We start from the raw sequence: 25,056 nt of genomic DNA on the forward strand, positions 1-25,056 counted from the left end.
TGCGAGCGACAAGGATGGGCAGCTTGGGGTCATTGGACGGGATTCTACGTGCTCACGGATCAGGCTTTAGCTAGGTAACTTAAATTAAAAAACATAAAAATAAAGAAAAAAGGAAAGAAACCAAAAAACAAAGAGAGAAAGAAAGAACAAAAGAAATAAGTAACTCACGCGTCCGAAGTGGTGCCACATGAGGTAGTCGAGCACGCCCTGCGTCATGCCGCGCGCGCGCAGCGAGCGGCTGTTCATCTTCTGGTAGGCCCACTCGATCCAGCCCGCCTGGCTCGCCGTGCAGTTGATCAGCGCCAGCGCATCCACCTGCACACGCACGGAGTCAATCATTATCACCATCAGGGCGGTTGGTCTTAACTGCAGGAGGACAGCCATCTCTTCTTTAAAGAGACAAATTTGAAGGGAACTGGTACTCTCAGTGAACTGCTCCTGAATCGAATGTACCTACTACTACTATTTCTATTTATTTATATTAACCGGCAGACAGTGGTGACTGAGTTTGTTGCGGCGCTTCTTCTCAGCACTTGCCAAATTTATGTTGGTCTCGAAGCGCTGGTAGGGTAAAAAGATTATGAGACATGTAGAGGCTCCTTAAGAGCAAAATGACGATTTGTAAGAATGCGGGCAGCGCAGGACCGTTCATTGTGGAAAACCTTGGGGGAGGCCTTTGTCCAGCAGTGGACGTCATTTGGCTGAAAGAACTATTTATTAGTCTAAACAAATAAAGAAATTTTGACTCCTATACCCTGGACAGACAGATTGGCGTGGCCTGATGTTCGCATATTACGGAACTGGTACTCCTATACTCCTGACGGATTGGCGTGGCCTGATGTTCGCATATATCTCCCTTAGTCACATCTTACGACATTACGACATCCATGCTAAGTGTGAGGTTGATCCTATTTTACTCTGTCAGTGTCTTATGGCAATACAGATAAATAAAAAGCCATTCCGAAGGCTTTTTGGCCCTAAGGATAATCCGAACCGCTCATTTCGTTCATATTCGTGATCAACGCCAGCGCAGCACACGCCAGAAGTCATCATCATTATCATCATCATCAAGGCATTTGGTCTAAAAAGAAAAACAAAAGGAGGAGGAACGCAGGCCTAAAATCCCCATGCGGGACAAACGGATTGGTTTGGTAGCCATAATTTTGCATATTTCTCTAGTAGTCGCTATTAAGACAGCTATGGGAAGAATGGGAGTATTTTACTCTGCCAGAACCACATCGACTATCTGTATTGACTCTACAATACAGATAAATAAAAAGCCGTTCGAAAGCTTTGTGACCAAAAGAAGAAAAGGAACCACTCATTTTGTTAATGTGCGAACGGTACCTTCGACCTTCTAAACACCACGTCGAGTTCACTTGTATTTTGATAGTTTTAACTGCGAATGTGACAGCAGTAAGTTATCCAACATGAAATAATTAACTAGCCGCCTAATTAAGGCGGGCGCAAGTTGAGTCGCGCCCGCATCGGCGCCTAAAGTTGGCGCTGCCTGCCTTTGTTCCGACCCACTTTACACACAAATGTCGCGTGAATCACTCACGACGTTTACATAAGAAACTACGAGTACATCACATTTTATATGTACTATCTTATATTTTTGAACAAATACCTTGGCACTATTCTGACTTTTTCGACATAGGCACTTTAGTGGAAACACAGCTCTGTGACTATTCAACTGTGAAAAGCGTCCATAGAGCAACTATTCTTGTTTCATTGCTTTCAAATTGTTATTTTAGATCAAACGTAGGTAAATTACTTTGATAAAAATTCGAGGTAAAATTAACTTTGTGAAAAACCGTTAAAGTTATTTAAAATAGAAAAGTAATATATTTTTAAGCGGCATATTACTCGTTCAGCGCCGACGGCGACGCGGCGTGTCACGCGGGTTGGGCGAAAAAATTCGCGGCGAATAATTACATTTTCCTGATCCGACCAACATGTTCGCCACCCTGAATTTTCAGTAAACATTTTTTTATTTTATTTGATCACAAGAAGTGTACAAAGAACTAACAATTAAGCGTGATAACGTAATCCAAGACATGTTATATGCAAATATTGAAAAAGGGACATGTTATATGCTAATCAAGTAGTAAGTATTAGCACTTAGTAAAACGCGATAAAAACTGTGACAGATCGAAATTCACGCTGAGTAAGTCGCGGGCAAAAGCTAGTTAATTTATAAATATTAAAAGTGAATAAAAACTAGTAGATATCTCCTAATAGGAACTAATAAAATAAGGAAGGAATCGGGATAAAACTGGATTAAGACAGGGAAATTTTAATTAAATTAGTTCTTAGGGATGCAGACTCTTTTCATATTAATTTATCCAGCAGTGGCCTTTGTTAGGCCAATGATAATAATTGGATTATTATTAAATTGGATTGATATTGCCTTCATGCGAGGTTCTAAGCCGGAATCCAGGTGGCCAAGCTATCTAGTGTTAAGACTGCTCAAGCACGAGCGGCCTTAGCTCGATGTGAAGCGAGACGAACTCAGGCGACGGTAACTTGCATTGTAACCGAATGCTGTCGATCTTGGTTTGGCAGTCGCCGTCAATTGATTCAGGTCGCTTCCCACTGCCTGGATACGATCTACGTTTTGGCCACAAATGCAAACCTATATCCGAGATACTGTACCGTTGCACGTTCTGTTATGAGGTTAGCAATAGATATTTGATAATTGCTATCAACACCTTATGCTATGTTTAGATAATGGTACAGAAGAAGACTAGATGAACGCTATTGTGTGGATTTCACATTTAAAATTTGATTAGCTGATGTCTACACAACTTTAGCTGACCTGGCGAACTTCTTATTGCCTATAGGATTCTAATGGTGATTTTTTTAAATCGGTCTTAATTTATAGTGTAGTAAATAACTGTAGTGCTCGTGAGTCGTCGTAACTGTTAACCTATTTATAGTAGATACGACAGTGATGTCGAATGTTAGTCACTGCCGATCCCAATCTGTTCGCATCTGCGGGGGTTATTTGATGCATGCCTTTGATTTTGCCAATTGCCGACATTTCGGAAACCGTATCGGATATTACTAGTTTGCGGTAACGGTTGATCAGCCAATCTCCGTGCCCTTCAGCCGAAACGGGTCGCCGCCGAGCCAGTGGGCACCAAAGCGATTGAGTCAATACGTCACTGGCGTGTGTTTGAGGGCCGATCAGTCGCTCGGCCGTCACTTGCCTGAAGCAGCCTTTGGCATTGCATTTGTAACGCTACATACACTTGTATGTGTCAATGAGGTTCTGAGATGTGTCCATTGCACAGATTGGCCGGATCGAAATGTAGATGTCAATCAAGTGATCACAAATCGATTAGATCAGACTAAAGTAGTGAAGTAGTCTTTCCTTAAGTTAGTGAAGACATGTGACTGTGGTTAGGTACTTTCTGGGAGTGGGAAGGTGAACGGAAATCTATTGGAGCTTCCCCTTAAACAACCAATTGCACAGTGACATGAGGTTATATGTATAATTTAACTTTGGCAGGTCAAGAGTTTAGCAAAATAGTTTAGCAAACTGATATCTGTCTCTAGCATTTTATATGCGTTACCTTAGTAGGGTGAGCGAGAGCGAAGCGAGCGAGGATGTTGGCGCCGGCGCCGACGCCGAACCCGATGAAGGACTTGATCCCGAAGTGGCCCAGCACGTAGTTGAGCTGGTTGGCCAGCTCGTCCATGGTCGGGTACACGTAGCTGCAACAAACGAAACGGTTCACGTGACTCATTGCGAAAAACAAACTTCTTTCTTTTATATTCTTCTGATTAATTTCGTTTCGGGTCCAATGACAGTTTAACTTTCCCCCGGGACAAACTTGACCTACACTGACTGGGTTTTCATGGGCGGTCAAGCTGTAGATCCCGGCTACACAGGAGTTGCAGCTGTGGGAATAGTCCTATTAACCTTTTTACTATAAAAAGAAGGAAAAATGCTTCAAAAGTTTTTCATTTCAATATAAACTGCTGTTTGCTAACTTCCCCTTTGTTCATTATACATGCCTGGATTCCTTTTGTCAGACTATCTTGCCTTTTTATACCTGGAATTCTAGTTCAGCCTTAATGTACCGACTCTGTTATTTAAAACCCTCTGCTACCTATATGACCAAATAAGTGAAATAATGGTGTTAAATATTTCCAGTTTATAGTATAAACCACCGGGTCACGACTCACGATCCAGCGATCCGAAAAAGTATTTCTAAACTTTCACCGATTCCAATATTCAGCAAGCTTTATTTCGATTTATTATCTTTCACTTTTCACCTACACGCATAATAAATACAAGAGGAATCTTGGCAATGTAGTTTTCAGCTTCGAGAGCTAGTCTGAGGGATTCGGGCAGTGACGCAATCTGTTCTGGTCCCAGACAGCCCGGCGGCGGCTCGCGGGCGCGTCCTCGAGCACAGCGGGTTACCAGCGTAGGTATATTATTCCTTAGTAAAAGCAGAGTAAATATAAATGAGTAGGTGATCTTCATAGAAACGCCCCGAGCGCGGTTTGTATGTGAGCACGCCAATACATATGCGGCGCGCACGCACACACTGACAAAATTTAGCGTGGATTAGCGGGGAGTTGCGCCGAACATGACCTACTCATTTGTATTTACTCTGGTAAAAGCCCAGTGAGGCAGCTATCTCAAACATCTCAAAAGACAAAGAAGAGTTAAACTAACATGGATAAACATGGCCTAGCAGCCAGCTACGAGTAATATTTAATTAAAGGATTGTGCTTTTTATACCGAACAACCGGCATCTTCTTTCTCGCTGATGCCAATATACCTACTTAATAACGACTTTGGTTGCACAGATGACGGCAGATCAAAATCAACACTGACGTCTTATCATAGATGCAATTTTGCAACAAAAGTGTATAATTTAATGTTCAGTAACTGGTATATCCTGATACTGAATGACCCTTTGTGCACCATCAGCAGTTTATGCCTATCCTCTACTTCAGTGGTTCTTAACCGGTGGTCCGCGGACCACTGGTGGTCCCTGAAGGCATTCCAAGTGGTCCACGAACTGCACTTGCACGCCTCAATCAAAACCACTTTGCAGTCAAACTGGTTTACTTTTGACCGATTATGATTATGAGGTGGTACCTGACAAGACAGAAATTTGGTAAAGTGGTCCCTCATGACTTAAAGGTTAAGAACCACTGCTCTTCTTCATAACCTCCCGCTGTGCGAGAGGACCCGCCCTCATGCCCGCCCCGGGCTGTAGGCAGTAGGGATTATAGGATGTTATCAGCTGTCTTTAACCCTGCTTAGATCAATATACGATTTCAGTGAATGCTTTATACAAATAACATGTTTTAAAGACGTTATTTGCTTTTATAAAATTTCAGTGTATACAGGGTGTTAGGTAAATGAGTATATGAGCCGACACTAGCTCATGTTAACATGGGCATATAAATGGTATGGTGAAGTCAGAAAATTGATATCTTCATTTTAATTATATTAATTTTCATACAAATCAGATTTTATAAAATTTTATTTTGTCGGCTCATATACCCATTTACCTAACATCCTGTATGCATAAATGCTTATATTTTAGTGATGTGATAGGAGATATATGTTACATAGAGATACATTACGTATTTTTACAAATCTGTTCCCACCACTGTAACTCATGGAGTTAGGCTCATGAGCACGTAATCATAAGTCACATTACATAGCAAATACCTAAGAACACAGGGAATTCAAAGTTTGGGATAAAATAAGGTAAATTAGAGACAAATGAAGATTGGATTAATTTGACTGAGATACGACTTCATAAAACTAGACTAGTTCAGATAGACGTCAAACTGAAGTGGGTATTCAATTGGAGCTGCAAGGTAATGAATGTCGAATGAGCCTCGGTACGAGAGACATCGAAACGAGCATTAAAATTATTACGTATCTGCTCATCACGAGCTCTGTCTCCTAGATCCAATATAGGAGCTATAAAGTCCGAAAAAAAGACTCGAGTGGAAGATAGGTTCTTGTCATACACGAATCGAAAACGTAATAAAAAAGCTACCAGAACATAAAAAACGAATCGTTATTAATAGGTACTTACTATTATTTTTAATGGTACTTTTCAAAGTTTTTATCTAGATCAATTTCTTTCCCAATTTAATTTTTAATGGTTTTATCATTATTTAGTTTATTTAATTTGAACCGCTTAAAAATTGTCTGGTTGCGGTCTGCGGTCAGGTCAAAGTAAGATTACTTTGACCTGACCGCAGACTGCATCTTATGTGGCAAATCCTTTGAGCTTTTCTTTAAAAACATGACAATAATGTTCATCATCATAAGCATCATTTCAGCCGTAGGATGTCCACCGCTGAACATAGGCTCCCCCAATGATTTCCACAAAGGCCGGTTGGTACAATAATGTTAGTAAGTTGTAATTAACACAGCTTGGAAAGTTTCCCACACGTCAGACAGACGATTAAAAATGTATTCCAATTAGCACAGAGACATACAAGGGCGGGTCGATGCTGCCGTACTAATGACTGCAGATAGTTTGGGGCTAGATTAGATGTTTGTTGACGCCGAGGGCTGTCGACGGGCGTCGCGACGGCGCCCAACTGACAACTGCTTTTTATATTACCTACAAAGCACTCGTACGTTCAGCCGCCTTTGGAATGCTGGGGTTGATACTAACGTATTTTGGTTGCTAAATGCTGTTCCATCTTAGACCTCATTACACACAAGTAATTTAGCTGAAAGTGACGCCATTATTTTATTAGGATTCACGACTATTTACTTAGTTTTCTCACTCGTCAATAACGTGAAGCCCTCGTAAAGATTATCGTTCTGTCTACCCAAATCATAGTTTCTGAATCTTAATTGACTGATCACCGTGTTTCTTAATAAGGTTTACTAAAAAGGAGGAGGGCTTCCACAATTATTTATCAATTTGATTTACTTTTTCAATAAAACATCGGCCGCATGAAGTTGTGCAGGAAAAATTTCTGCATATATCTCACCAGCCCATACACTCTTTTCAGTCACAAAAACCGCTTCAATATCTGCAGCGGGTTCCAACAAAATGCCATGCGAAATTAAACTGTGAATGTTTTTTTGCCGTTTCAATACCAGTGAAAAGCTTTATTTTTCCCAGAGATGGCAGCTGAACTTTATGTACTTGTCAAAGTTTCAAGGTGCGCCACATTGGAGATTTGAAGCTTTGAATATGAGCTTTTTGACCTTGTTTCTTCCAATTACGGGACAAATGCAAGAACCAGTACCGATTTCCCCCAAGATCTCTCTCAAGACCGCTGCAGCATCTTAGTACGGATTCTGGTACAAACTAATCATAACTGCATCTACTTTAATATTGCAATTCCCTACAATACCGGCGCATTACATAAGTAGTATTGACTGCACTCGCTGTTGCATAACACTGCGGCACTGGCTGATGAGCTAGTGCACTTTATAGAAGTGCAAGATCTCGTTAATATTTAAAAGGCGACATTTGTAGTTTATGTGGCCAAAAGGGAGACACATACAAATCGTGATGCAATCATCGGAACGCGCTTCTTAGGCCTTCATCAGACCCATGGAGTCACCATAGGTCACAGGAGTTCTAGCCATCCTATGCATTAGATAGAAATAGAATATAACATTCCCTTTGCTATCGGATATTTTTTAAAGGTTGGAAGCAGCGAACAGTTTGTTTACGCTTGTGCAAATGCACTTTGATTTCAGACAGGCAAATACTTTCGTCTGTATGTAACGAGGCTCCATCTTGGAATTATAAAACAAACAATCTTACTTATGATAGACTACTCCAGATGTTTTAATGGTTGTCTTACATATTCTAAGATTGTCTAAGATTAAATATTTTTTAGGTATCTGCTTATACTCATATTATAAAGCTGAAGAGTTTGTTTGTATTTTGTTCGCTTGAACGAGCTACTCGTAATCTCAGGAACTACTGGACCGATTTCTTTCAGTGTTAGATAGCCTATTTATCGAGGAAGGCTAAGACCAATAGCGGAGCACCAATGAAGAATAAGTCAGCGTTAGCCCAAAGGCCCAAAGTATCTATTCCACGCGGACGAAGTCGCGGGCAGAAGCTAGTACTGAATATGGGATCTTGCTCGCCACGTACCAGCCTCGGTGGTCAATTACCGCGCAGCATGCATCTTAATTACACTGCGCTTTGACAACGACTCGCGCAAAGAACTGCAGGGTTTTTATAACGAACGCCAGGTATGAGGCATTACTTCGCTGGAATGTGCTCTACAGTACAGGCGGAATAGTCACGAAGTCATGGTTAAAAGAAATCTAATTATTTAGCTTTACATTTTATTCACTGAAAATAATCCTAAACAGTTGAAGGAAACTAAAATTGCAGATAACGCCAATTTTGAACTCTCGTCTCAACTCTTCTTCTAAAATGCTTTGAGTAGACGACATCCTTACATGTGAATCAGAAATAAATAAACAATATGAAAACGTTACATGACAGGAGCATGAAATTGAAACAGTATTATTCAGATATACGATGGAGATGTCGTATGATTACGTTCTAACCGCAGTTTACAATCCAGTGCCACCTCAACGTATTCCCCTCGATATTCGAATGGTATTACCGTATGTGGTGCTCAATAATGTCGTCAGGAATCAATTTTCCGCTGGCGCCGCGGCGGCCGCAGCGGCCCCCAACCCAGCCGACCGCTGGGACCAGCGGCGCGGCTAACTGGGGTCTACGCTCGAATGCCACCTCCACAGACCAATACGAAATGCCAGCTGTCAAAGATTGCTTTACTATGGGCCCCTTTTTTACGTCGGGAAATGCTTTGCGCATACCCAGGGACGGCCAGTGGGTTATGTGGGACTCTCCCCGCCTACCCACTATAACCCGACGGTTTCCACCAGAGCCCAAAGAAACGGAGCCGCGAGTTATTGTCCTAGTTGGACATTCATCCGCAGCTCCGCCTCAGGATAGAGGCTCGCTCACGAGCGAGCCTCTCCGGCTTCGAGGGAACCCTCAATCCCATCCTCCAGTTGTTTTTATAGAGGTTTTCTCCTCGCGGCCCTGGTGCAACAGGACCCCCGGCCCGCCGTAGCGGGTTACGGTCTGCTCCATGCCGCTGCTCAGTCAGCTCTGCTGATCAGAGATTACTATGAGCCCCTATTATTGACTTTATCCTGCTTTACTTCCCTTCAATATCATTTACCAGGTCATCATAATCTTTTCAGAAACAGGAGGCCCAATGCTGAATACTGGCCTCCCCCGATGACTTCGAGATTGGCTGCTTGGTAGGGGCCTGCATTCAGCGCTTTCCTGGAACCTTTATGAGGTCATATTCTCATGTCATGATTCACGCTTGAAAATGTCAACAAGCAGACAGTTGCTGGTAGATCTGCAAACACAATGATTGAGTTGGCTTCGGGCCTGCTGGAAATCTAATTATTAGTAATCTATGAACCAAAGTAAAAGTCCATGACCAATTGAATTCGAAGAGTCGAATGTCGAAATTCAGAGTAGGATCTCGGCTCATCCACGCGACAGCTCTGAGCGATCATCGATCAGTTGCCCGCGGGACCTTTTCTACTATTAACTTAATTAATAGATAAATCTTTTGCTCTTCCTGGTGATTGAATAGTGACATCTAGAATTTTGCAGTCATAGGTATATCCATTTTTGAACTTTTTCCCTGTACCTACGAGTTTTCAGTAATTTGGATTACAAGTTTTTTTTAATTAAAATTGAAATAAAGATTAACGGGCGTATTCGTAGAGCAGACGTCATGTCAAGTTAAACACTGTGGCAAATGTTATGGTTGCAACAAGTGCTATTATGCAATAAAATTGGTAGTCTTATTTGTAGTGTTTATTTAATCTTTAATGCCATATAAATTGGTACAATATTGGTACACCACAAACCGTAGTCTGACCGCAAACTAACAGCGCTCAGTGTCCGCGCTAGTCACATGCATTTATTAAGTCTTGCACCGAAATATTAGTAGTAAATAGTTATAGTAGAACATCCGAATTAGAAACTTCTTTCACACATCAGCTTACTGGTAGCAAAACCTATTTTCAAATCTTCTCTACTTTGCAGTAGTGTTCATCCATGAGTATTTAAAAAAAGCCTCAATAAGATCGGCTTATTCCATCTTTCTATTGCTAACATCGTTAGCAGGCAATCAGACGGGGTAGTATCAGAGGAGCATTAAGTGTTTAAAAGTATCAGTGGATCCCGAGCAAGGAACAGAGGCGGTAATAGGCGTCTGAAGCGCGCGCGACAACACGATAGAGCTTTATCTGGGAACTATGAACTAAGCTGATTGTAGGTATATTAGACGGGAGTAGCTGTGCCGGAACAGCTGTTAGGAATTACATATTACGTAATAACATATTGAACCTGAACTAAGATGCTACCAATATAATAACAGTAGAATAATAATCGAATCACCTCACTTTAATTAATTACAATTGTTTAAAAAACATGCAATGTTAAATCAGAACTGAGCTTTTTGAAGTTGAAGTAGCTTTCAAGGGAATGTCCAAATCCAATGTCCATATCCCATTAAAAACATAGCATGTAGAAAAATTGACTATCTCGTAACGCAGTTCTTCTGCCATAAAAGTTGTCAAATCAAAACCAAGTCAGTGGTTTCGTCGGCAAACAGATTTTAACTACGGTCAATTGTGATACAGACTTGGAACAGACAGACATGAATTTGTTAAGACTTAAGAATTATATTACAGAGTATGAATTTGTTAAGACGAAATAATGTCTACTCCGTAATGTTTAGCCAAAAACCGAACTAAAACATCATCATCATTTCAGCCATGGAACAAAAATATAAACGATTAAATTGCCTTCATTTAGCTTAGCGGTAGCCGGCCGGGTCACAGTACGCGAATGCCTGCTGCATTTCAGCAGCCGCTGCCACCGCTGACCTGCTGACCCGGCGGACTATTATCACAGTTTATTCCAAGTATTCAGTGCAAGTTATGCGATGTAGTTTAACGGCAGGTTACGGATACTTCAGTTACTTCATAAATAATGTTAAAAGCTCTACCTTACCTTTCCATACATTTCTAAGGACTCAATCGCTTTTTATTCATGTTAATAGTAAGCTGTGTTGAAGTTAGAAAAATATGGCTGGGTTGCACCATCTTACTTTAACTTTGACAAACTTCACAAATCTGTCAAACTCCATACAAAAAGCACCGGTTATCGTTAAAGTCGAAGTTAGGTGGTGCAACTCAGCCTATGTGTATCAAAAAGGTTTTACAAGCGCGATACTCAAGTTAAGATCTTTGTCAATATAAAAGACTATACTGTAACAATTGCAGAGTAGCTGAGAGCATGTCATGGATAAGGGTACAGAACAGACAATATACAGCATAAGTGGTCATCATTAAGTGATAATGTGGTGTTTCCTTCAGTCTCTTTGCAGTAATCTCCGAACATAACTGGGGCACGGGAGCCTCTCGCGACGGATTCCCCAAACTCCCCAAATCGCCACTTCGTTTTATTGTCGAGGTAAGCCCGCAGTTTTCTCGTAGATAGGCCGCCGTTTCACTAAAGATGCTCCAACTGCCAAGCTGCGTTGCGAGGACGTCTGATATACATCAATAGGTTAGCTTAAATGCTTTAAAAGGGTTCAGTTAAGTATTTTGCAACTAAAGAAGAGTTTTAAGGGTTGTGGATTTAAGAATTAGAGTTACTATGTTGGCTATATCCATCTACTAATATCTGATCACAATTCTTACCAGCTCCCTCATACCAATTAGTTTTTATGGTAATAACTACATTATGGCTTTAAATTTAGGTTTGACTTCTTTTATCTTCGGTGGAACGGCAGACTTACGTTTGGGTGTATGACCTCTCATTGTGTGATCCTTTTGTTCTCATTCGCATTGTATTGCACTTGAAGCTGATTCGTCACAAGAGGGCACCGTAGTTTTCAGATTATTTTAATCTTTTCATAACATTTTATTTGTAGTTTCATCTGTCCCGGTGTTAATACCACCTGTTGGCATCGGTTTCATCTGGTTTGTTTTAACATTCCATTTACGAATATGTTTTATCATTTGAACTAACAAATAAATAAGAATCTGTCCGTCGAGTTGAGAGAATTTGTTTAGTTCCATTCTGTACCCTAAGGGTGCAATAAGACGTTAGACTGTGTGATCAAGTCAGACTTTATTTTTTTTACAACAAAATGAAGTCTGGTGTTTGTTTCCAACGAGACTTTTTGCAACTTAATTTATCTTAACCGCTGTGGGTTTAGCAATGGCACCTTATAGTTATTTGTCTTGACGCTTAATGGCACTTGAGTAAAGTGCTTGCGGCGTAGTTTGTTGGCAGTCTTCTATTGCTAAGTAATTATTCTTGAAAATGGCAGCTATAAAGTGCCACTTTCTTTTATATACGAGTATCTGATCGACAGATACGAAAAAGCTGTTACTTATGAAAAACGTCTTTTCCTTTGTTCGGTGTTTTCTTACTGTTTGTGACGTCACTAACTACTAACCCTTTTGAGCGGATGCGTGACTTATTGTAAGAACCAATATAGAACACGTTCATTGTTCATGGTCCTCAATATAACGCGAAGCATCCCTGGCGCGCAGGTCCGAGCAGCTGCTAATCTCGCCATAGTGCGAATAGTTCGCCGACTTCGTATGTGATCGGCGGGGCTGGCAGGATGCAGGAGCGAGGAGACCCGTCGGGACGGCAACACACCGCTCATCAATCATTCACTAGATTAAGACCCACTAGGCAACTATTTGGCTGCTGTAGCCTGTGTTTCAATAACGCAACTTCAGATTTCTATGGACAGATGCCTACGAAAGTTTAAGCTTTCAACAAGTTGTGAACTGTTGTTGCGATTGGATCAAAAACGAACCTTTGGTTTTTGATTCCAATCTCAAATCATGATCCCTCTCAAAATTAGCTGAATGTGAGGATTCAAGTTGATAATGCGACAGTATCGTCGTGTCTTTAATTAATCAGCCAACCGAATCATCTAACATAGTATTATCTAAATTGTCATCCGTTTTACATCAGCATGCAAATCCAGCTCGATTTAATTCTAGGAAGCGGGTCCAATTCAGCTCGTGAGATTTGATTACCACAGACAGACACTGGGGCACGCGAGGCTAAATAATAATTGCTCTTACACAACTGTACTCGGGAACTAAAAATACCCTGTAGGCTTTGACTTCCACGTGGATACTTGCCAGCGACCCGACAGCCCGACCTTGGGCGAGCTGCATCCAAACAAAACGATGCTTTTATAACCAGCAAACAACTTGGCAAATCAAACTTTTATCTATTTGTACAAGTCAGCTTTGTTTCTAAACGAAAACGACTCGCCAAACTTCACGTATCGATAACCTGACATGAATAGTCAATGATGCCTGAACCGACGTTGGACAATGCTCGAGAGCTTGTTAGAAAACGACAGTCAGGACTCATGTTGTAGAACAAGCCTCAGACAGCGAAATATGCTCGTAGCCTCGTATAAAACACTATGCAATATGAAAGAAAATTACAAATGCAAAGTTAAACTAGTGAGAGCGCCCACACCGCTCAGATGCTCAGTGTAATGAAATTTCTTGTCGAATCTTAGCGGGCGCATGCGGCTCGGGGAAACAATTCAACGCCAGCATTAACTTCCAAATGAGGTGCTCTCGGCAAAGAATGTTTCATTTCACTTACATTCAATTTTACAAGCTGAAACTAGTCTAAGGTTATTTAATAATTCAGCTCCGTTGCTTCGATAGGAACAACAATTTCGCTGAATTTATTAAAAATTGTTCAACAGTGAAATCTAATTATGCGCCGCTTGATTTTATTACATCTCATGAAATGCAGGATTTATTTGTTCGTGAAACGTCTCGGTGGTTTTTACTGCCTTTGGCCTTTAGTTAAATATATTATGGCTATGAAGAGTATTTTGTATTTTCGAGTTCCGTAGCAAACTACGATTAGGATTAAACGCGTGTGATAATGGTTTGGGATAAACCATTCTGGAACAAGACAATAGAAGCTTGGCTTTTATTGTGCCCACTACGGATGAGCTGTAGCCGCATCTATACATAGAACTTTCCAAACACATTCTTGTATAGATATGTTGACTTCATGTTGTAGAAGAAGGAATGCATTGGGTACCCCGTTTGAATTCGGTCCATGTTTAAAAAGAACCAAAACACTGTGCCATTTACTTACTCTCAAGTAATCAAAGCTGAAAGCTTTGCTCACATGGAAAGCTACACAAGGGTCTTATTACTCATTGAAATTATTTCTCTATAAGCCGGTGAAATTAAAAATAGCTGACCGTTAAAGAAATAATACGAATGAAAAGAGAGCATGTTTACCTTGTTCACTCGTTGTGTTATAAATTATAATGAGCAGTGTGAATATTAAAGCAAAGGTTTGTACTTTTATCAAATCACATTTCGATAAAGTAAAGTAAAGTACGAGTATTGTGATGTGGTTTTAAGCGTTTTTGCAGAAACAATCCGCCGCTTTGTGGTCGCGGCCGCAAAAAGTATTGCGTTCCCGACAGACAGCTTGCATCCGGCTTTGCTCGGATTCTTTGTTTAACGCCTCTTTGCCTCCGGGAAATTGCATTCTGCCAAAGGGCTATCTCCAGCGATCAGACAAAACAACGCTCCAGAAAACACTGACTGACGTCTGAAAGAGATTCCACTACAGTATGGAAAACTGGGGAATTAAAAACGATATAGCTAAACTTTTGTACAACAAACAATGTAAGTCTCAAATTAATTAGTTTTAATTGCAAATCCTTCAAGAGATCTATAGACTCTGTAAGAGTGCTTTGTCAAAGTGCTGATATTATTGCACTGCAAGAGACCTGGCTCTTGCCGCACGAGATACCGGAACTAGGTAAAACTAGTAAGGACTTCGGTTTTTGCGGGAAATCGGCTGTTGACACGTCGAGCGGGATACTTCGTGGGCGGCCGTACGGTGGGGTGGCACTCTTATGGAGAAACAGTAAGTTTAAGTGCGTGACAGTGATTCCGTGTGAAAGTAATCGAATTAGTGCTATTAAGGTCTGTGCATTGGACCGGTCTGTGCTCGTTTTTACTGTTTATATGCCTACGGACTCATCTGACAATCTTTTAGAGTACGTTCAATGTTTGAGTGAAATTATATCAATTGTTGAGGATTGTAATATTGAAACTGTATACATTTTGGGAGATTTTAATGCTCACCCGGGGGAACTCTTTTGTAATGAGCTTCTAGACTTTTGTAATGAGCAAAACTGGTCATGTGTTGATATCCAAATGTTGGGTCTAAACTCTAATACTCACACATTTGTCAGTGAAGCACACGGCAGCCACAGATGGCTTGATCACTGTGTTGTTACAGAGGCTGCTCGGAGTACGGTACAGTCAGTAGAAGTACATTGTGATGTTTTCTGGTCAGATCATTTCCCGCTAGAGATACGTTGTAACCTACAATCTATTTGCCAAACTGTTGAGCTGCCGCGTGCAAAAATAAATAAGGTTCTCTGGGGGGATAAGGACCTTAGTCAAATAGAAATATATACAAAATATTGTAATAATAAGCTGCGACACGTTGGCTTTCCACATGAGTTCCATCAGTGCGGTGACTATATGTGCAATAATAGTGATACGTCACACTTGGCCGCGATAGACTCTCTCTATATTGGAATTGTAACAACGCTGCAGGAGGCCGCTATGGTCAGCTATGGTGATTGCAAGGGAGGTGGGAAACCGCACCGTGGTCGTCCAATTACAGGGTGGAATAGGTATGTCCGTGATGCTCATGGAAACGCTAGGCAAAAGTACTTGACCTGGGTGTGGCACGGACGTCCCAAAAGTGGTATCATTTACCGTGAAATGCAAGAATCGCGAAAGATTTTTAAAAGGAATTTAAAGTATTGTCAGGATAACCAAGAGCAAATAAAAATGAACATTTTAGCGACCAAACATAATAATAAAGACTTTAGGGGGTTCTGGCAACAAACAAAAAAATTAAGTCCAAAGCCTGGCGTTCCCGTGAGTGTCAATGGCATCACTGAACCAAAGGACATAGCAAATGTATTTAGACGCCACTTTCAAGTGGAGTCACCGCTAAAAAGTGTGCAGGATGTAGATGTGGGGGTCGTGGTGTCTGGGGTGCCAGACCGTGTCACAGCGAAACAAGTCTCTCATATCATAAAAGGCATGACCCGAGGAAAGTCTCCCGGACACGACGGCCTTAGCATAGAACACTTTCGATATGCGGGGCCACACCTCCCGAGGCTCTTGGGGCTGCTGTTCACACTTTGCATTAGGCATTCCTATCTACCTGTTGGGCTAATGAGGACGGTGGTGGTGCCTATAATTAAAAACAAAACAGGGGATACCTCTGACAAGTGCAACTACCGCCCGATCTCATTGGCTACAACCACATCAAAGATTCTTGACGGCCTGCTTGAGAGACAACTTAAAGAACATCTCCATCTACATGACGCTCAGTTCGGCTTCAGACCCGGACTATCCACTGAATGCGCGATTATGTCTCTCAAGCAGGTTGTTAGGTACTACACCGATAGGAACACACCTGTTTATGCAGCATTTCTTGATCTCACTAAGGCATTTGACCTGGTTAACTATGACATTCTGTGGCGTAAATTAAATGATACTGGTATGCCGAGTGGCTTAGTCAATGTCCTCAAATATTGGTATGACCACCAAACAAACCAGGTCAGGTGGCTTGGTGAGCTTTCTGATGAGTATAGGTTGGAATGTGGAGTGAGACAGGGGGGGTTAACGTCTCCTTCACTTTTTAACTTGTATGTGAATCGGTTGATTGTTGAACTGAGCAACACAGGAGTCGGCTGCTCGATTGATGGTCATTGCATCAATAGCATTAGCTATGCAGATGACATGGTGTTGCTCAGCCCATCAATCGCCGCTCTCAGAAGGCTAATTGGTGTTTGTGAGCAGTATGCGATGACCCATGGCCTCCTGTACAACGTTAAAAAGAGTGAGCTCTGAAAGGGAGAGGAGGGCGATGGCAGTCCGCTGTAATATGTTGGCACGCAGATTCGCGCGATGTAGCACAGGAGTAAAGATAACTGTCTTTAAAGCCTTTTGCCAAACCTTGTACACATGCAATCTGTGGGTCAGCTACACGCAGCGGGCTATCAACGCGCTCCGCGTGCAATATAATCTGGGGGCACGGCAGTGCCCCCACCAAGTCGAGCAAAAAAGCGGCACGGCCGTACCATCCTTTTCTCGAAGCAATTCAGGCCATTTTCGACTGCCTGTAACTTCGTTGTGGATAAAACTAGAAGGCTGAATTTTCATTAGCTATGCAGGCATTGTAAAGACACGGTATATTTAAAATTTCATTCAATTTGAACCAGTAGTTTAGGAATTATAACGGGTCAAAGTTACTTAATTTTGTCACTCACTGACTCACTGACTCACTGACTCACTGACTCACCGATCATCAAAACTCTAAGGCACTTCTAGCAGACCTAGAAGCTTCAAATTTGGAATATAAGTAGTGTTTGGTGTATGAATCAAGGAAAAACTAAAATATTTGGGGGCACGGTAGTGCAACCGCCAAGTCGAGTAAAATTTTTCAATTTCGGTCCAGTTTTCTAGATACATAACTGCTATCTACAAAATACAAAAAGAAATGAGATTTGGGGGCACGGTAGTGCAACCGCCAAGTCGAGTAAAATTTTTCAATTTCGGTCCAGTTTTCTAGATACATAACTGCTGTCTACAAAATACAAAAAGAAATGAGATCCCATCAAAAACAATACTTGTCAAAAAAACCAAGTCTCGCAACTCAGTTGTTCTACGGTAAAAAGTTGTGAGATCCATGTAATACCAAGTCCAGGCCAGGAAATCTTTAACGTTTTACATAAATATATTGACTTGGCCATCGCATGAAAACACGTGTAAATTAAATTATTTAGTGCGATGGCCAAGTCAATATATTTATGTAAAACGTTAAAGATTTCCTGGCCTGGACTTGGTATTACATGGATCTCACAACTTTTTACCGTAGAACAACTGAGTTGCGAGACTTGGTTTTTTTGACAAGTATTGTTTTTGATGGGATAATGCTTTCAGGGTGCTGGTGGGGCTCCCGCGCTACTGTAGTGCGTCGGCGATGTTTGCACATGCGCACACAGACGGTTTTTACACGGTGTTGCGGCGACGTATTGCATCGCTGATGCTCCGCACGCGTGGGAGCACCAATAGCATCCTGAAAGTTCTAAGCAATAAGCCAGACTGCCCCCTTGTGCGACACTGGGTGCAAACTCAAGTGCAGGTGCCGGGTGTCCCACAGGGAGGCAGGTATTTGAATTAAATCTAGATTGTAATTTTATTTATTATTTTAATGTTTAATTTAATTTTCAATTTAATTTTTTTAATTTAATTTAATTTTTAATTTAATTTATTTGTCTCAATTATTATTATTTTTATTGATTTAATTTGATTTTAATTTGATTTTAATTTGATTTTAATTTGATTTTAATTATTTAATGCAATTATTATTATTATTGAAATTTTATGGGCCCCGGCCTGAAATAAATGAATTTTATTTTTTTTTATTTTTTATTTTTTTAACTATTTTTCAAAAGAAAATGATCGCGTTTGTGCATGTTTTTACCGCAGAAAAGTTGCCTACTAGTCAATGCCAACAAACATACTCGTACACCAAGACTACTTTTATTACGGTATTATGACTGATACCATGTAGTAACAGACCTGAAACACAAACGAATTGAATTCTAAATCCTCCCGAACATATTATTTTAAGAAATCTTATTGCTGACAAGAATCCGTTGTTGCTGAAAAATTGCTGACGTCAGCGGCTGATTGCGTCGAATCAAACACGGGTCCGTTTTCTTTGTGGATCAGGTGTCTCATTTGGACTCGCCTTCACAACCATAGCGAGTAAGTGTGCCTATTCAATAAGGGCTTGAATTGGAAGCCGAATAAAGGTTCAGTCGCACGTGGCGTGCCCAATGAGGGCTATCGTTTTTATACTTAACAGTTGGCACCCCTGGCGATTGACAGGACCTTACTCTACAGTGGCGCCATCTTGATGAGTGCAAATGCGATAGTCTTACCACTTTCGCGCTCACCAGTTGGTGCCACTGTCTTCGCTACTAGCAAGTGACAGGACCTTACTCTACAGTGGCGCTAACTGGTGAGCGCTAAAACGATAGCCCTCATTGTGAGAAGTCATGGAACGGGTCACGTACCGCCCATGGCCATGTAAGCCCTGTGTTCCCTGCGTGGTACATTCGATTGAAGTGGATATTACCATATTTAAGTTATTTAAAACAATAATTCAACGTTAGTTAAGATCACAACATCAACTTGAAATGAAATGAAATTGCTATACAAAAAATGTATTGAGCTCTTTATTTTTAATAGGTAGGTAATTCACAACTCGCAAGTCTGATTTTCAGCAATTTTTCAGTATCATACTGAAGCAAGATTACATAATTCTATTGACTTGACTTATTCTAAGAGATGTAATAATTCATCAAGTGAATGTCACAAAAATTTAAATGCCGCAAAAGCCTCAAGGCCCTATTGTACGCATGAACTTTAATGGTCGCCCCAAGGCCGCCCCCAAGGCCGGTGGTGCTGTAAAGTTCAGGTGGGCTGCAATTGAGACCTTGGTGCCTTGACTTAGGGCACAGTTTAAGTCAAGTCGGCCGTGTACAGCGGTACAATCAGTGACTGTTGGGCACCGGTACCGAATTTGTAGGGTTAGTTTGCAGGATCACTATTAATTTATCGGTTATAGGGGAGGGCAGGTCGTTACGGTTACGATTCAGAAGCTGCTTCATATCAGTTAGAGACGTTCTGCTGATAGGAATAATAAGATGTTTTGGATAATAAATGTGCTTGCTTTAAGCAATGAAATATGATATATGAAAGAATGAAATGGTCATGTCCAATCAAGTGCGACTATACTCGCGTTTTATCGCACCATGTATTTTCTAGAATAGTCATAAGTTTGATATATTTAGTACAAATAACCCATAAAAATAACGCATAGTTCAAACACGTGACGTGAGTGAAGTTAAGTATAAAGGAGTTGTTGGATTTAAAAAATTGAAAAACCTTTACAAATGTTCATATACGCACCACTTTTGACTGAATATAAAAGGAATATAATAATGTATTTTCAGACCAAATCCAAGAGCCTTTTGAACTAGAACTTGTTGTTTTCGGCCTGCGAACCGCGACGTGGCGACCTCCTATGTTTGCAGCCGGTTGCCACGGTACCTCTTTCAAAGATTTAGCTATCGCGAAATCTAACGCCATCCAACTAAGTAAATAAAGTACCTATTGCAGTATTTACAGTGCAACACTTTTAACAAGAAAGCTTTTCTGTCGGCCGTTTGGTGTAGTGGTTCAGAACGGACTACTATGCCGCCTCTCGGCATAGTAGTCCGTTTCCCGGCCGGGCAGAAATTGAAATGATGAATTTTAATTTCTTAACGGGTCTGGGTGTTACTATGTATAATATGTATGTATTTACAAAAAAAAAGTAGTTTATATCCGTTTTCTAGTACTAGAGGCACAGTGTAAAAGTCCAAGGTTTTTTATTTATATTTTGTTGACTGCTGTCATAATAACTATCGTGTCTACAAAGTGTGTAGAATATAGAATAATAATTTACTTTTCATACATTCCGAGTCACATTCGGTCAAATCACGCACGATATTAGAAAGAAGAGCGCTGACATAGCCCGACGGATTAGCAAGCTGAAGTGGCAATGGGCAGGGCACATAGTACGCAGAACTGACGGCCGATGGGGCAGCAAGGTTCTTGAGTGGAGGCCGTGGAGTACCGGAAAACGCAGCGTGTGACGTACACCTACAAGGTGGACCGACGACATCGTAAAGGTAGCAGGAGAACGCTGGACGCAGGCTGCTACCAATCGATCAACGTGGAAAGCATTGGGGGAGGCCTTTGTTCAGCAGTGGACGTCCTATTGCTGAAATGATGATGATGATGATGATGATGATTAGAAAGAAGATATATTTCTAGACTACGTACATTTTCGGTTTTGATGCCTATTTAATTCTGAGTTTTTCGAATCAGTCGTATTTAGAGTAATAATATTTTGTAAGTATACAAACGTTACGTAAAAGTAAAGAGTAAAATTGAAAATCTATAAATATAACAGAAAACAGTAACTACCTATTATGAACGACCATACTTAAACTATTCCTAGAAAGAAAAACGTTCGACTTAAAACTAGTATTACTTTGCTTTAAATCTACCTAACCACCGCCAATGTTGGTGTCTGGTTGCCTAGCAACAAGGATATAGCCAACGCCTTTGCTTTTAATTCTGCACCTAGACAGTCAAAAAATTAAAGCAGTTGGTTTATTTCTTTACGCAATTAGTGTCTTTAATCTAATCTAATTAGGCCGCCGACCGCTAGGCTGTTGTGTTGTGATGAACCCACTCCTCACAAAAGCATTTTAGCTTCATCATCATCATTTCAGCCACAGATCGTCAACTGCAGAACATAGGCCTCCCCCAATGACTTCCACATCGCACGGTATTGAGTTTAATTGATGAGCTATTGGGAATATTATAATGCAAAAATACTTTCTTTTATTTTCCGCTATTTATTAAAAAATACTAATAACCTTTTTGCGGTTTATATTTTCAGTATGCCTACTGAACCTCAGTTGCGGCCGGCACGTCATTTAATAACCATAAGCGACGTAATCAGCGATTACAGTTCAGCTGAGCACTTGTGGTTTCTGTGAAACTGCAAGTAAGTCAGCAAGCAAGCTTTTAAACTTTTTTTTTTCATAGTTTAAAAAACAATTTATGCTATGAATAGATAGATATCGAAATAAGTCTATATATACTTATGTGCAAATAAATTATTAACCCAAATAAACGATTTCATTGCTTTTGTGTTAGAAGCCTTAGATAAAAAATACTTGGTTAAGAGGCTGAGTGTTAATGATAGCCCTGTCACTCCAGCTTACCTAAATAAAAGGCAGACATTACACACTGTTCCTCACGCGATCCTATAATGCCCTGTCAATCTTATTGACATGTATCCAACACGTTAAGACGAATCCGCCACTCGCGGGAGTAACACCACCCTTAAGTACTACTTGGTTTCAAGTGTTCTGCACCGAAAATAGTTGGGTACTAGCTAAGTTTAAATAAAATAAGGAAAGACAAAAGGTTTGCCAGGTCTCAAGCACTCAGGTTACAGAAAATACAATTCTAATTTTGTTAATCTCAGGAGGATATCTTTATAAATTAAAGATTAATATGAAAGTACAAATTAAGAAAAAAGAGTAAGCGCTATTCGTAATGAATAGCTTGGTAAGCAAAAAATACTCGAAGACTCCATAGGTACACAGGTTCGGACAAAAAGCTAGCTAGTGGCAGATCAATGAGGGCTATCGTCAGAGGCGGCGTAAGGCGTGGGCGACGTGGGCCACCGCCTACGGCCTCGCGGTACAAGGGGCCTCGCGCATCAAAAATTTTGAAAAAATGTATACAAGGTGGAGATGACAATATCACAATACGACAATAAATGCAAACATTGACTATTAAATATAAATTCTTGATAGCTAAACAATGTACCTAGTTAAAAATAAAATTAATATATTTTTTTCCAAACAAATTCAGTCATACTCAGACACAAAATTAAGCAACAACACGGTAAATTAAGTGACGAACATTATTCTTTGACGCAATATTCCTTTAAAAATAATCACTGAATCAAGAAATCAGAAACTGTCAATGCAAAGACCATTGACCCGTTTTTTTTTTATTATTTCATAAAATCCGTCTTCAGCCCCCCTAGACAAAACGCACTTTTTGATCGAATCGAAAATCGAATCCGTCAAAACTCCATACAAAAAAGGGGCTTTTCGACCACTTTTCGACTGGTTTGCGATTAAAATTTGCACTTTGTCTAGACCCACAGGTCGCCACAGAACAAGGCCTCGCGAAATCTGTCTTGCCCACATCAAATTTAGGTCTTGCCCCGCCACTGGCTATCGTTTTAGCGCTCACCAGTTAGCGCCACTGTAGAGTAAGGTCCTGTCACTTGCTAGTAGCGAAGACAGTGGCTCCAACTGGTGAGCGCGAAAGTGGTAGGAGGACTATCGCATTTGCACTCATCAAGATGGCGCCACTGTAGAGTAAGGTCCTGTCAATCGCCAGGGGTGCCAACTGTTAAGTATAAAAACGATAGCCCTCATTGCGAAACTGTTATGGATTCTATTCGGACTCTTAAATGGTCTACCTTAAGGAAAGTCGCAATCTCTATTAGTGGGAAGACTAAAAACGACTGAACGTGTTCTGTTGACTGTCACTTGTCATTTGAAAATGTAAAAGCATCTCCGCGGGCGCAAATAGGCCCAAAGAGCGTTACAGCTGGCGGCCATTTTGGCCCAATGTCAATGTGAACTACTACAGAACCAGCATGACGGTTCCTGCGCAAAGTCCTTACGTCTGTTGGTTCTGCTCCACATTCGGGAGCCATGCCGCAACGTTACGTAAGGGCCCGCTCGATAGGCGCCGGCCCGCGAGCGGCTACACTCGCGGACACAATTACACGCTCGGGAAGGGATCACAGATTGATTATAAGTTTCTTTAGTCCTGTCCAATTGAAAGAAGTTGGGTTTTGGGGTTCTTGATCGATGAGTCTGTGAGGACAGCAAGCTAACCAAAACGAAGAGATAATAATTTTTAAGTCTCAGCTTGATGGACATAAAATAACAAGTTGAAATCAACCTAATAATTGGCCTACTTCAAAACTCCTCTAAACTAAAACAGCTTCAAAAATTATGACCGAATGGTAGCTCATAAATTTTGAAAAGAGTTATAACTACATTTTTAGTATCTTGTACTACTTCATAAACTAAGTTAAGAAATAGTAATATAATTTCGCTAACTTTATTGTTGTGATAACATTTGTTTTTCCAGTGCTCCTGTTTTCGTGTCTTCGGTTGTACTGCTTGTGCTGCATTCCTTTCGTTTTCTTTCGTTTTCCATTTGTCGTTTTAGCGAAAGTTCGCGATGTAGCCAGCTTATGGCACGTGGCCAAGTGTTGCCAACTCTTGCTGTTCCTCAAACTGTGCATTCGTTGAATTGCCCTGAAGATTGTTTTTAAAAGCTAGCAGCCGAAATGCCTTTTGCACTGCTACAAAATATTCAGAACTATTTTTCTTACTTATTTAAATTTTTCAACCGGGAAGATGCAGAGGGAATATGAATAAGTCCAACGGCAGGGCACTTGCTGCATTTAAACCATTACGTGATTTGAGTTCTTTTCTCAAGGAGGATTAGTGAGATAAAAGTATCTATTATACCTACAAACTGGTGGCTGAGTAGGATGAAGCCTAGGGCGGCAAATTTTAAGGGGCGGCAGATTTAGTTCATAACTTTTTTCTAATAAAAAAGTTAGCAAATCTGTAAATCCACCACTGTTAGTGATGGTGATTTAACGCGACAGCAGTCGAGGTACACTTATGGCAGACAAACGATAATAGAGACTTGTAAGGCCTGGATTAAAAGCAACGGGAGGACACGTCTGACAGAAAATACATGATAGTAACAAGTAGGTAGGTAAGCAGCTATAGGAAGTTTACCTAATACAATGTAAGTGCATAAGTAAGTGAGTAAGTGATACAGGCCCACAGAATGAAAAAACGCCTCATTATTAAGCAAAGCCCAGTGTCCGTGGATTTTTATCGGAAGTTTAAATTGACCCAATTCCGAAGTTGGTGTTAGGGAAAATTTTTGGACATTATGTATTTCAGACATAATATGGTATTACAATATTTCAGGGCTACAGCTTTTATAGTGACATGTATTCATTTTACACGATAAGCCCACACGTTTTTCATCAAAGATCAGTGCCTCTACCATGAGTTGCCATCGAAAACTTGTATTCGTATACTACAGTCGATAGAGTTTAAACGTGGATCGATGAAGTTTGCATTAAAATCATACCATGAGTTCAATTACCGTATACTTTACTCGCCAGCGATAATTCGATG

General features: G+C 40.7%; 1 protein-coding gene across 8 annotated transcripts in view; it reads right to left on the bottom strand.

Annotated features, from left to right (window-relative positions):
• The window catches only part of LOC135086962 (protein NDRG3), a 182,108-nt gene that overhangs the window by 27,098 nt on the left and 129,954 nt on the right, over positions 1-25,056 (bottom strand). For all 8 annotated transcript variants that reach the window (XM_063981808.1, XM_063981802.1, XM_063981806.1 and 5 more), the window contains 2 exons: positions 3,582-3,723; positions 169-315 (listed from right to left, as the gene is read on the bottom strand). In XM_063981808.1, coding sequence (XP_063837878.1) covers positions 169-315; positions 3,582-3,723 — 289 coding nt within the window. The remainder of the gene's footprint in view (positions 1-168; positions 316-3,581; positions 3,724-25,056) is intronic.

This window comes from Ostrinia nubilalis, chromosome Z, assembly GCF_963855985.1.
Source record: "Ostrinia nubilalis chromosome Z, ilOstNubi1.1, whole genome shotgun sequence".
NCBI classification, from domain to species: Eukaryota; Metazoa; Arthropoda; class Insecta; order Lepidoptera; family Crambidae; genus Ostrinia; species Ostrinia nubilalis.